The 14438-nt window shown below is 36.9% G+C and overlaps 1 protein-coding gene across 1 annotated transcript in view; it reads right to left on the reverse strand.

Moving 5' to 3' along the window:
• Nucleotides 1-1056: 1056 nt before the first annotated feature.
• Nucleotides 1057-14438, reverse strand: part of podxl2 (podocalyxin-like 2) — a gene marked incomplete at its 5' end in the record, with an annotated part of 19576 nt that continues 6194 nt past the window's right edge. Inside the window, 10 exons of the mRNA XM_010766031.1 lie at nt 1057-4969; nt 5933-6127; nt 6871-7050; nt 7646-7707; nt 8003-8159; nt 8910-8984; nt 9064-9281; nt 9969-10142; nt 11236-11443; nt 13214-13305. Of these exons, the coding sequence (XP_010764333.1) occupies nt 4907-4969; nt 5933-6127; nt 6871-7050; nt 7646-7707; nt 8003-8159; nt 8910-8984; nt 9064-9281; nt 9969-10142; nt 11236-11443; nt 13214-13305 (1424 nt within the window). The remainder of the gene's footprint in view (nt 4970-5932; nt 6128-6870; nt 7051-7645; nt 7708-8002; nt 8160-8909; nt 8985-9063; nt 9282-9968; nt 10143-11235; nt 11444-13213; nt 13306-14438) is intronic.

Below are 14438 nucleotides of genomic sequence, written 5' to 3' on the forward strand. Positions count from 1 at the left end.
ATGTTTTAATATCATTATCAAAATCATTAAAGCACAATTTAAAGTGAGATTACAGGAGCCTCATGATTTGCATTTTCTATATCTCGAAGGGAACCTAAATCTCTAAGACTATCGAGATTTGTCATCTGGAAAAATTACCAAAGTTACTTTACTTGTAGATTGTAAATTACAAGACTCTCTGATTTAAAAACAGAACTATATATCTATATATAATAGAGATGTATGCTTTTACCAGGTTCTGAAGAAATATTCCCAGTTCCGTTGCATAGGAAGATTCAATGTTTTGGAGCTTGGTCACCAAATACACTAAAAGGATATTGATTCAAACCATTAAAATATGTCTCTCACATGTTCCTGATATTAATAGAGGTGCATTGTTTAAAGTGGGGTGGTATGAGGTACTTATAGTCAGAGTATCACCCACAGTATGCCTGTCAAGCCACCACTGCATGAAGCTAAGTGCTGGGAACAGGTGCAGCAGGGAAATGTAGTTCAGCCAACAAAAGGAGCTGGTAGGGATCAAGGAAGTGGTAGCCATGCAATATAGAAAAGTACCAGAAATGTAGTGTACACTGAAATTGCAGTATAGGCTACATTACATAGCCTCTTTGCTATTATGGATAAGTACCTCACCACTTTTTTAATAAAAAAAACTAAAAAAAACTAAAAACCCAACTCTATATGAAGTTAAAAGAATCCGCTTGTGTTGTATTCAAATGAATGCTCCTATTTATTTATTGATAACAATTCAAATTTGGAGTCAAAGTCCAACTAGTTTGCAATAACATTTCTGTCAATGAACTGATTGAAAACAAAGATGATTTGGGAATTTTCAGGGGATGCAATTAGGTCATTTTATATGAAGGAAATGATAAGCCCCTATATCAGAACTTAGCACATTTTCTCATAGTTCATATATATATTTATGAATTCTCATATTTGAATTGAATATTTTACAAATGAAAATTACTAGGTTTCATGTACAAGTATAGAAACAACATGTAGACTCAACTAACCAAAAATGTTCAGGGTTAAAGGACAAAGAAATGGCACAAATCACAATTTCTCCCAACTTTATTTCTCACATTTAACTTATTACACAGACAACCAAATGAGTGTGACATACATACATAGAAAAACATTAGTAAAATAAATTAACAGAAATAAAAAAATTGGAGAGCATGATTAAATATTCAACAAAATGTGTGACAAAAACCTAGTTACAAAAGTGACCAGGAAACTAATGTTGTTGTCTTTATTCAGATCAAGGGTCATTGTCTTTGCCAGAACTTAATGTCAACTGACTTGCACTTGCTAACAAATGCAAACAAACACGAGGTTGCTCTCAGATTCTGTAAAGGAAAAAACATCTGAGAAAACTATTTTAAATCCTTAGAATCAAAATCAGAATACTTATTTATCCGAGGGGGATAGGTTTCTTTGTGACAGTTGCTCCATTTTGAAAGATATGTCTTGAAAACAACAATTATTTAAAAATAAGATTCAGACAATCATTGATTGCATATAGCTCTAAGCAACACAATTGAATTCATCTGGTTCAAACTGCTTTTCAGCAAATAAAAGTTACAGCTTGTTGCAGTTTTGTACGTTATATTAGTGCTCGCTGCAGTGCTGAAAGCTACATGCTCATTTATTATGTTTCCCAGTGGAGGACAATATCCCTTCACTTTTCTCTCAGAAGCAGATCATCTGCAGCAGGGAGTCATTCAGAATGGACAATTGTGAGTTCCTGAACGCTCCCTATATCCCGCTTAGCTGACAAAGTGCGTATCACTCAGCGTAGTTTATAGTGAAGCCATATACAGTATTGTTACAATGAGAAAAGTCAGAGTAAAAGAGCTGAAACACAGGCAACATCTTGACCAAATGTAGATGGGCAACACCTGTAAAAGGAATGGAGAGTGACAATTGCAGGAACAAATGTTACATTTATTTTAATTGATAGCATCTATATTAAGTTAATATAGATGCTAACCATTTCAGTTAATTCAACAGTATTCTGCCCATTTGATGAGTGTTGTAGGTTTGTGCTGTTTGGAAACTAGACTTTATTATGCCCTGAACTTTTCAAGTCCCATACAAGTCACACATTTGATGATTTATAGAGATAATCGTCAATCAAATTGTAGTGACAAGGGCATGATCACAACATTAGACATTATTGTATTTATTTAGAAAAATATTAGTCCAAAGTACATTTAGTCAGTATGACACAGTAATTGATATGTACATCATTATCACCCTTCAGATTTAGTTTGCCTTTCATGCCCTGCAAGATTGGACTAAGTTGCAAGGCATACTTAACCTGGTCTCCTTACCCTCTCTTGACATAAGATAAGATGGAACTTTATTCATCCACGTGGGGAAATTCGGGCGTTTATAGCAGAGTGATTTATTCTTTAAAAATGTTTGAAAGAACAATAAGGTTGCTTATAATATATAAGCATATTTTGTGTCTGTTTGCTCTTTTTTTTGCCGTCTTGCCCAGAAGAGATTTTTATTTTTGTATGGTCTTGAGACCTTTCTGGTTAAATAAAATAAAGGCATGTCTGCAGTGACCGTTATAGGGATGGGACGATATAGAATTTTTATGGGGATCGTGATAAAAACACGATTGGGGCAATTTTGATTATGGGGATGATTGTAAATATCCTCACGAGTGACCATGACCATGTTTTAAAAAATACAGGAATTATCATGTTAAGAAACTGAATCACACAATGTTGCTTATAGAACAATTTATCCTTTATTAATGTAAATTAGTTCAGATCAATTTATTGTGTTTCACTAAAAAGGATGTTTGTCCTGTCTGTGATGCAATATGCAAAATGTAAGGTGTGTGATTTCCGTGAGTTTTATTGTACATTTTAAGAGATTAAGCATATTTATATGCAATACATGTGGGATAATATTGTGAATCGCAATTATTTTAGACAGGATGATCCTGAAATGAAATCTATACACTGTATACTGTATGGTCCCATGCCTAGATAGTGACTCAAACATGACTGTATTGATTCAGACATTATTGTGCTGCTGACTCAAATGTGAGTTAAACATGGTTTTAGAGACTCAAACTTCAACATTTAACATTAAAACATCAACAACTCGGGGCTCGACTCGGGTTTATTGTTTGATTAATCGACTTCAACACTGTTACTAGTTTTTTCATGCTGTCTGCCTCTTAATGTTGCCCATGTGTCATCGCCTCGAGGAAAAGCCTGTAGCGTACAGCAGCCATTGCACCACTATTGAAAAAAGCATATCAGGCTAACAGGTAGTAATTATAGCAATCACATGACTGATTGTAGAGAAAACATCCTCAGTGGCTACAACCATTCCTATTAGCAAAATAGAGATATCTCAGTCACTGTATGTAATACATTTAACATGATGCAGCATTTCAATGATGATAGTCGCCATTTCCAAGAGGAATCGATAAAGTGCCAAAACCTTACTTGACGCTACAGATTGTACTTCCTGTTTGGAAAAGTTAAGAGGAGTCGCTGTTTTCTCCGGATTCAGACACCAGGGGTAAACTACTGAACATCTCTGAAGTTTTAATAACTACTAGCAGGGCCGGTTCTAGCCAATTTGATGCCCATGGCGAGATTTTAGCTGGTTTATTTTCCTATAGTATACATTGAAAATGATGAGAGAACACAGAGATGTTAGACTTTGCAGACCATTTACATGCACGCTAGCCAATAGGAGAGAATATTACTTAGTGACGTCACTTTTTTGCTGAAGTTAACAAGGAGTCCAGACAGGAAAGGGAAAACATAAAAAGCATAACAGGGCCCCTTTGAGCTCATCATATGTTTTGAATGTCAAATATTAGTAATAATTACGAGTGATACGTTAATAACAGTAATTGTAAAATTCTAATAAATGAAGTAAAGAAATGTGTAAAATATTGGTCAGTGTTTCCCCTATATACAAATGGCGGCGGCACAGCAAATTATTATTATTTTTTATTAAAATATCCGACTGTAGATTGTGTCAATAATTAATAATTTGAAATACTTTTGAGTAGTTTCATCAGTAATATTGCACTGTTCTAAGCTCATCAAACATTTTGTATGTAAAATAATAACAGTAAATGTACAGTATTAAGTAGTATAACCTTAAGATAAATATATTGGAGTGAAATAAAATCTGAAAGTTTGTACGTAGGTCAAATATTTGAAATGCGCTTAGGTACATTCCATCAGTGGTTATCAAAGTCAACAACGTGTTCTTCAGAATTAAACCTACATCAGGTGGGAAATGTAATTATTTTAGTTTCCCTAAATATGTTTTAGCCAATGATGACGCTGCAGCTGTGGACGCTTCAGACTTTGAAGCCTCGTTTACGTTCAAATGTTACGGTGGATAAGGTGCTCTCTGCTATGATTGTGTCCCTGGTATCAGGATTATTTTTCGTGCAGTGCAAAAAGCTGAAAGCATAAGGCACAATCAACAGATGGTGACATTATCTAACATCAGGTAAGGGTATGCAGCTTTAGGAAATGCTTACCTTTCCCAGAACCTTTAAAGAGATCAGCAAGTTAAATGTCTTTTTATGCATTTCAATTTGAAGCATGAAATAAACCCTGGTGCCTAATACCCATGAATATGTCAGTGACTCCTCCTGCTCACCTCCTACGAGCCTCTTTAACTCTCACTGGACAACACATCTTCTACTCACTCGTTATATCGACTATCTCCTATCCTCACTATTTTTTCTTTTCTGTCTCTTCCTCCTCTCCTCTCCACCATTCTTCCTCCTCATTACTCCTCTGTTTTCTTTGCCATCTTCTTCTTCTTCTTCTTTCCTGTAGGCTCCATTTATCACCTGTCTATCAAAGACCTTCATAACCTGTCCCCTCCTCCTCTTCGTCCATCAGAGATGTGTGTCCTGCTCCTCCTCTCCTTCCTCCTCAGTCACTGCCTGATTGACAAAGACCTACAAAATACAGATTAAAATTAGTTTCCATAAAATTGTGATTGTTTTTGTCACAGCAGCATGTAAACAGGCGTCACACATGAAATAGAAATATAAAAAAATAAAAAATAATAAAATAATTACAAGGTACATAAACATTATTTATAAAACGGACAAGTCAAATCAAGCAATCTGATTGGTTTTTAGCCGTGATATACTGAGCGTATACCACCTCGGCCGAACCACGCCCCTTAGCTGTGATATAATGAGCATATACCACGGCCTGTCGTGAGCTATTGCTTAAATATACAGTAGGTACGGTAGAACAGATATAAATCAAACAGATATAGATACTCTATAATAGACTAATCTATGATAAGTATCATGTGTAAATAGTGTAAATCCTGGTTATGGCTAGCTAAGGAGTTAAGTAAAATAAAAAAATGTAACATCTGGAAACATCCAAATCAGGAGTCTTGAAATATATATTTTTTTCATAGCAGGAAACTGCATACTATTTAATTGAATCCAAGAAAAAAAAAAAGAAATATTCAGAGTTGTTCCCATGGAAAGAGTCTGTTTCAAAATAAAAGGAAATAGGTAAGAGCAGCTTTAAAAATGTATGGCAGCCACTGATAAATTCCAGCAAGTACATTTCCCCTCTGTGGGACGAATAAAGGTATTCTGATTCTGAAATCTCCAGAGGCTTTTCTACAAATCACTCAGCTAACGATTTGCATGTAAACAACAGTGTTGTTACTAACAGTAGTAGTAACCTGTTTTACTATGTTATTAAGCTCAGGCAGTAACAAAGTCATGATGTTAAAGTTAATTTAAAAAATAAAAACATGTTAACTATCAACAACATGCTTTTTCCAACCCCCCAAACAAAAGACAGCAGGGAATTTACAACTAAACATTTCAACCTTGACTTATTCATTTATTTCCTCGTCCACATGTTCATTTAAAAAGTCGTCCAATCACCTGCCAGCGACTGCTTTCCTCCCCGCCTCCTCCAGTTCCTCCTCCCCCAGTTCCTCCAGTTCCTCCTCCTCCTCCTGCGAGCCCATTGGTGCTCGGCTTCTTCTCCTGCATCTCAGACTGGTTGTCATTGGTTACGTCCAGCATTGGGTTGTCGTGGCAACCGTTCTCCACAAAGTGAAGTTCCTCATTGCGAAACTGTGAGGTCAAAGAAATATATTTTAAATTGCATTTTGTCATCATTATATATTTAGAGAGCTAATATATATATTTAGCCTTACCAGAATTAGTTAGCTTGTAGCTTGCTTGTGAATGTTAGTCAAACTTTGTAAAAATGTTGAACTAACATTAATGCTTTTTGTTGCCAGATCTCATGAGAATATGTTGCTGTGCAAGGCAAATCAGACAAAATGCGATTATTGTGTCAACATGTTAGGATGATATGTTCCTTGTAGAAAATGTGTTAAATACTTATTTTGGTGACAGTGGGGGAAATAGTCAATTATAATCTTGACCTATTTTTATTTCATTTCTTGTATTTGGGAGCCATGAGCAAATTAATGAGAGGGACATTCTGTTTCAGAATAATAATTACAATACTGAATTATAATTATTAATTCATTTATGTGTTTATCACTTTAATGTTGCAGCTGGTAAAGGTAGAAGCAGTTTTTAGGTACAATATATACTGCTGCCTAGGTTAACTTGTTGTAACATTTTGTAGCCTAATGTGTTAGTTAAATTATATGTTGCATTGATAATCTAAATCTGCAAAGTAACTGAGTTATGAAACAAAAAAAACAAATAAAAAAAAAACAGCATTTGCCTCTGAGATCTAGTGTAGATGTAGTTCAATGGAGATACTCAATACCAAAAAACAATTGCCTCAAAGTACTGTAGTAAATGTACTATTCAAATTTCCCGCCTAAATGTTGACTCACCGTGGTCTTGGTTGCAGGCAGTCTTCTCTGCCAGCATATGTAAATGAATCCAGATGTGATGATGACCATGCAGATGGAGCCGATGATCACCAGAACCACGAACAGCTTCCCGTAGTCGCTGCGTGTCTGACTGGGACGAGATGGGCAGCTGCTGGCCGAGCTGTAGTTCTGGATGCCCAGCTGATCACACACACACACACACACACACACACACACACACACACACACACACACACACACACACACACACACACACACATATAAATAAATAACACACTTTTTTCATAAATTGTTATCTGTGCAAAATGCTGAAAGATTCTGCACATTTCTCAATATTTTTTCGATTTGAATGACCTTTTTTTAAACAGTATTCAGCCCTTATCAATTGTAACACTTACATTGGATACATTTTATTTTCGGAAGGGTGTAGCTTGGTTGGAAAATATTTGTTTTACTAATGCAAACAGCGTTGGCAGAGGTTCACATTCTTTGAGTTCCATCCTTGAGGAAAATATTTCTATCTTCTATTTATGATTCATGACTCATGTTTTTTTCTTTCACTTACAAGGTTTTTTTATGCACAAACACAAAAAGTCCATACCTACTTATTGTGATTAAGCTTGAAATTCAACATGCTTAAACAGGTTGAAATCACAATGTGTTCTATATGAGCAGAAATCTTGTAATTGCTTCCTTTCATTTATTGCGACAATTGGTTGGGCTTTGCAATACGCAGACAGTAGTACATATCAAAAGACGTTACCGGCCTGTGTACCTTATTCAAATGTTTCCTGATTTCTCCCAGCATGCCCAGCACATCCTTGGTGGCTATCACTCCTGGAGGACGCAATACGTGGAACAATTTTAACATATTTAAAAATATATACTGTATATTGTAGGCATGTGAATATGTTAAGAAGCACTCACAGCACCGTTAAAATCGGAGCACCTTTTACTTCATTATGTACTTTAAAATACAAAACTGAAAATGTGAATGTGAATAGCAGTCGAAGTACCTCTTGCTTTCTGCACAAAAATGTGTGTGTGTGTGTGTGTGTGTGTGTGTGTGTGTGTGTGTGTGTGTGTGTGTGTGTGTGTGTGTGTGTGTGTGTGTGTGTGTGTGTGTGCTTACCGCGGTCAGACGCCACGTTCATCAGCAGCTGGTGTTGCTGGTGTGTAGGTTTGCTGAGAGAAATTAACCATGATCCCTCTGGGCTGTTCATTCTCCGAGCGAACACGCGCTCCATGACCTTCAACAACCGTACACCCTGGTCCACGCGAAACTCCTCCTGTAACACATACACACACACACATATTTATCTTTATACCACAAGCTACAGCTTGATTTGCAGTAGACATAAAAACGTCAAATTACAATTATACCATTTTCAGTTTTCTGCCTTTAATTCAATCAAATAATCATTCATATATTATGTTGTTGTCAATAAATATGTAAACATAACAAAGTTATAACATCTATTTCTCTAGCTTTCTCTTTCTATGCACAAATATCACTATGAACATATAGAATATATTCAAAGAAAAAGTACCAATATAAAGTCAACTTCTTTAAAAAAAAATAGGTGCAAGAAAACAGGAGCACATCATTGCTGCCATAGCAACTATAAGGTCAGTACGGTGGTGGTGAGGGTTTGTGTTATTGCCATGACGACAGACATTATGGTGAAGGTACCTTCCTCTCTCACTTGAAAACTCCAGTTCACTGTCTGTCTGACAGCGTGGGAGAAAAATGGAGTTAAACTTTTCACGACATTTCAACTCTATTTTTGAAATGCTAAATTATTTCTCATCTCATTACCCATCATTGTAACATTTCTCTCTTCGATGAGTAGAAGTACAAGGATGCATCAAATAGAAATATGTAAGTGAAGTAAGAGTACCTCAAATTTGTACTTGAGTATAAATGCTTTTTACTGTACATTCCACCACGTTGAACATTAAATAAAATCCCATCAATGTCACAAATTAATCTTTTATTGTTGAAACCTTTTATCTAAATATTTCCCCCGTGTACTTACACAGTTTAGGTTATGCGTCATGTTGAGGACGACGTACCCACGTCCGACCAGCTCGCTCCACTCCAAACACACCACCTTTAAACAACAGTAATATCAATATTAATTAATACATTAATAAAGGTTAGAACAGAGACAGATTTAGATTTGAACAAACCTGCCGTGCTTCCTCCATCTCATCCACATCGTGGACCTCTGTGACCCTGCCCCCCCTGATCTCTGACCTCTGGGTCTGCAGGACAGTGGTCTTCTCCAGTAAATCCCAGTCTGTGGTGAGCGGGACCATGTGTCTGTTTCTTGTTCCCTCCTCTTCCTCCTTCATTTGTTTCCATTCCTCCTCCTTCATCTCGTTGCTTCTGTCTGGCAGTATGCCCCCTTAATCGGGATAACCAGAATAATCCATTTATAATGCATTTATTCAACCCACCCTTTAATTAAAACATGTCCAATCTATTCCAGCACTTTAAAGTGATAACAGGTAAACAGGCCCTATTCTACTTTTTGGGGTTTCCCTATCCTGTAGTGTGTTCTATAGGTTTTTGTGCATGAAAATGGTCTGCAAAGGCTCAAATCCCTGTGTTCCCTCCAGAGGGAGTTTCTCTTCCACACAATTCTCCCCCCCCCCCCCAATTCTCCCCCCCCCCCCCCCACCTGAAACGCCTCCATTGGACTCCTTTGTTTACTTCTGTAACATAGTGACATCACTATGTAACACTCTTCTATTGGCTAGCGCTCCAACACATTGTACGTGATAGGCTGAGGGGTGGGACATCTCTTAGAGGTTGACCAATCACAACAGATCCGGCCAGCTAACCAATCAGAGCAGACTGGGCTCTGGTTTCAGACAGAGGGAGAACGGAGGTGCTGCAGCACAGGCAGTATGAGAAAAATGAAGAGCTTTTTGAACATTAAAGCATGGAGACATGTCACAGGCACAAATACAGAAAAATTATTTGCAAATGACCATAATAACTATTTTTTAAGATTAACCATTGGAATTCTCAGTACTTTCTTTGAAAGTGGGCGCTTGATTTCAAAAGAAAGAGACAGGCTGTTGCTCACCTTGTGACTGGTGTTCCTTCTCTTCCTCCACGCTGGGCTGCAAAGGCTCTCTGCTGGGAGCCATGCCAACCTCTGCTGCTGTTAGATTCTGGGTAAAAAGGCCTTTGTGTGCAAGCTCCGTTTCTTCCTCTTCCTCCCTCTCTGTCTCTTCATCCTCTGTCTCCTCTGCAGAGACTAACCAGGGGAAAGACAACAAGCAGCAGAGACTTCATCTTCATCTTCTGCAATCTCATGTAGGTGGAGTTAAGATGCAGAACAATGATAGGCATGCGACAAAGTATTATTTTCATTAGAAATGAGTTGGCAGATAAAAGAAAATGTAAGACCCTTTTTCACAACTTGATAACATTTATACATTATACAGACCAATACAAAACACGGGAAAGCTGTGAAGCCTTAGTAAACATTTTTTGTTTTATCATAGACAAGAATCCAGTCTACAACAAGAGAAAATATTGTATGTGAAGACAAAAAACAATGGTCTTTGTTTTTTGTTGGGAAGCAGTTTGTCAGTGTTTCTTAAGTGACTTAATATCGTCTTACGTTTGATTTCAGCTCACGTTAGAGTAGGGAAAAGCAGCAGCTGAATTAATGATTATTTTCATTATAATTTAATCTGCAAATTATGCTCTCGATTACCATTGGGGCTATAATTCCAAAGATATCTAGTTTAATATGATACAAATTTGAGAAAATCTAAAATGGTCAATGTTTCAGAGGCTTACAAACAGCATTTTTCTGACATTTCTTTTTAAATGAATTATTCAAACATTTGTTGTTTATTTCTCTGTCGATCTACTGAATAATTAGACGACTAATCCTCACAGCTTAACAGCAGACCAACAATCTAACGTCAGTAGTGTGAAACTGCATACACTGCACAGACCCGACATTTTTCAAACAGAAATAGTGATTTCCTTTTTTTTATTCAACTTCTTATTGCTTTTACTTTTGTTCAGAGTATGTATGCACTAGTATTACTGCTGGTACTCACTGTAGGAAAGTTATTACAATTCATTGTGGTGCCAACATGAATCAAAATTCATGACATCCACCAATTAGTAGGTGAGATATCAGATTTAAATCCAAATATCTTCACCTCACCGTGGCACCAGAGTAACATTTAAAGGACCCCCACTGTCATTAGAATTAATCCTAAGGGTTATATGAATGTATGTAGAAGATTTCATGGCAATCCATACCATATATTTAGATATTTCAAACAATGTCAAACTAAGTCGATCAATATAGGCTTTGTTTTGTATACCTCTTGTGTAGCTTCCCAACAGCCCAAAGTCTGTGCCTGTGTCCGTCTCAGGGGTGGATGTTCCTGCAACGTCTCCACCAGCAGCAGCAGTAGTAGTAGTAGAAGTAGTAGTAGTCATAATGATGGAGGACTGAAGGACTCCGTAGCCACTTGAATGACCGCCTTCCTCCCCCTCTGCCTCCCACAGCTCTCTCTCTAACGGATCCACCTGTAGGGGAGACATCAGGTAAAGGGAGACACAAGAGGAGGTGACAGTCAAACATGTCATTTCCACTGGAAGGCTGTCTCTGGGGTTTAAACTTCCTGAAGCCACGTGAGGTGAGGTGACGGAGTCTGATACACATTTTCAAAAAGCACGCACAGACACGTTGTTTGGTTCCACTTGAAAAAATATGACTTATTAAACGATGAACATTATCCTGATCAGGCAATCCTCAGAAATATGTAACCAGAAAACAAAAAGTGTCACGTCCATTTAAAGATTACCTATTATGCAAAATACACTTTTGGATGTATTTTATACATAAATAAGTGTCCCCAGTATGTTAAGATTTGGAAGTTTCATGAAAAAAGTTTCTCTCTCTCTGTTTGCTCTGATCTGGTCTGAAAATGAGCTGATCAAATTTTGGCCACTTTGTGATGTCACATGTTTTTTTGGGTTGTGCAACCATTAGCCAATAACCAACCAATGTAACACGCGCCCACCTTATCACCTGAATCTCCTAGAGCAACATTTTGTTTTTTTAAACCAATCACGTCACAGAGGGGCGTGGCCAGCAGCAACTCATTAGCATTTAAAGCTACAGACACAGAATCAGCTCTTTTGAAACAGGGCTGAAACAGAGGGCATGACAATGGCATGCTACAATTATCTGTTTGGTATTTCAACCAAACACTTCAGATTCAACTTGGATCCAGTTTTATTTGTAGAAAATATCTCTGTCTATTGATTTATATATATATATATATATATATATATATATAAAAGTAATAAGTAGTAAGTATACTACATGTACTTTATATTTAAGTAATTCAGGTAGCCTTTTTCCGGTTTTTATGTAGAATATCTGATATCTTTTCCACGCCAGTATAATAGCTTAAGTAGTAGCATTAATAATACTAGTAAGAATATAGCCCCGTATAATGATAGAAGCACTAGTGATAATCACAGTAGTGTACATACTACTGGCAGGAATAGTAGTACAATTAGAAAGTTTATAATGGCTATTAACATGAAAAGACCCAATGACTCGCGTAAGCTGTCATTAATTTATAGATCGTTAAAGAGAAACTTAACAATAAGTCTTCTCTGTGTCTCTTATCCCCATTTGCTCACATGAAACAATGAGCGGCCACTAATCCCATAAAGGGTTTAAACACTAATTTAATTATTCTCAGCAAGATTAGCAGGTGAGCTTTGTGGATTACTGGACCTGATTTACTGCGATCTAATTAAAGTCAAAATGGAGCTGATAATTACTTGCTTACTTATCTGCTATAATAGATAATAATGTAGTTATAATAATAATGTAATGATATAACATATAAAAGTGTATCAGTCACAGGAAACATTTTTTATACTTTTAAAACGTAGTACAATTTCCTGATTAAAATTACAACATCAAGTATTATGATATTGTTGTATTAATAATTCTACGTCACATTTAAGTTAAGGATATGAATGGTTACTGCACCACTGATAATATTAAGTGGCTTATTAATAATAAGTGAAAATGTCAAACAGTAAAAGGATGACTTTATGGGGCTTTTAACTTCTGTCATAATAAAGTAATAAAATCTGGACGGTTGTGCGTGACTTTTTTGAAAGGTTCTATCTAATCTTCATTTTTTGTAATATATTTTTTATGGAAGAGACTGTTATACTTATAACTACTGAGAAAATATCCAATCCTAACAAATTAAATAGGAAGACATTAACAGTAATATGTCAGTATCCAAATCTTTTGTCCATCCTCACCTCCAGGACGGGGGCTGCACGGTGCTCCTGTAGCCCAGAATCATGCACCTCAGCTGGGGAGGAGATGCTGGGCTGGAAGGATGGACTGTAGCCTGTGAGAAACAGCAGACATGTCAGAAACATGTGTGTGTGTGTGTGCGTGTGCGTGTGTGTGTGTGTGTGTGTGTGTGTGTGTGTGTGTGTGTGTGTGTGTGTGTGTGTCAGCTGGTCCTCTTTGTACTGTTTTCATAAGGTTTCGACATGGTTCAAACAAGAAACACGTAGTCGTGTTATAGTCACGACAGTTAATCTATTGATTCGTGTTCACCATCACGATTTCCACCTTTTTTTCGTGTCACACAGAACGATTTTAAAAGCAATGTATTTATAGTATGTTTCGTGCCTGCACCACGTCTTTTTGTCCGGTCGGCTCTTGGAAGACCGGAAGCTGTGTGGTTCATAAAAACATTTTCTTACTCAATATCAAGCTACGATTATTGTTTTTATTTTAAATCGTATAATTTCGGACTTTTTTTGCCATCCGTGAGGAAAATAAATGGGGCTCAGAGACTGAAATATGTATTTTTTAAATCTTTTGTTCCTTCTAATTTGTTATTCTTTTCTAAATAGCACACTGTTATTTACTCACCAATAACACACAATTATCCTTGTTTTTATTTATTTGTTTAATTCTATAATCTTGGCCTTTTTGGCGTCCGTCAGGAACTGCATTTCAAAATAAAAATAACCGGAAACANTCTAAATAGCACACTGTTATTTACTCACCAATAACACACAATTATCCTTGTTTTTATTTATTTGTTTAATTCTATAATCTTGGGCTTTTTTGCCGTCCGTCAGGAGCTGAATTTCAAAATAAAGTCACCGGAAACAGACGTAGGCGATACACACCAAGCCCCCAGGAAGTGCGCTGGACTCAGATGAAAATATTCGTGGTGGCCAAACGGCGGTACTACACTTCCGTTTGGTTGCCAGGCCCGGAAACACTTTTTCCCATTGACTTACATGGGGAAAGAGTGGTCTGTAAATCGTTGGATAATTTTTTTTAAACTAAATAAACCACCCAGTATGAACACTTGTATAGCCCTTATTAAAAACATTCGTTCCTCAAGTTGTAAAAGTGTGCTAATAACGTTATTCTGAGAGTTATTTCCCTCTGCATTATGAACGCGCATCTAACCCACGGGACCGCGCCGCCCGGCACGTTCATGTTACGTGTTCAGCA

This window comes from Notothenia coriiceps, unplaced genomic scaffold (genome assembly GCF_000735185.1).
Source record: "Notothenia coriiceps isolate Sejong01 unplaced genomic scaffold, NC01 NC01_scaffold00002913, whole genome shotgun sequence".
NCBI lineage: Eukaryota > Metazoa > Chordata > Actinopteri > Perciformes > Nototheniidae > Notothenia > Notothenia coriiceps.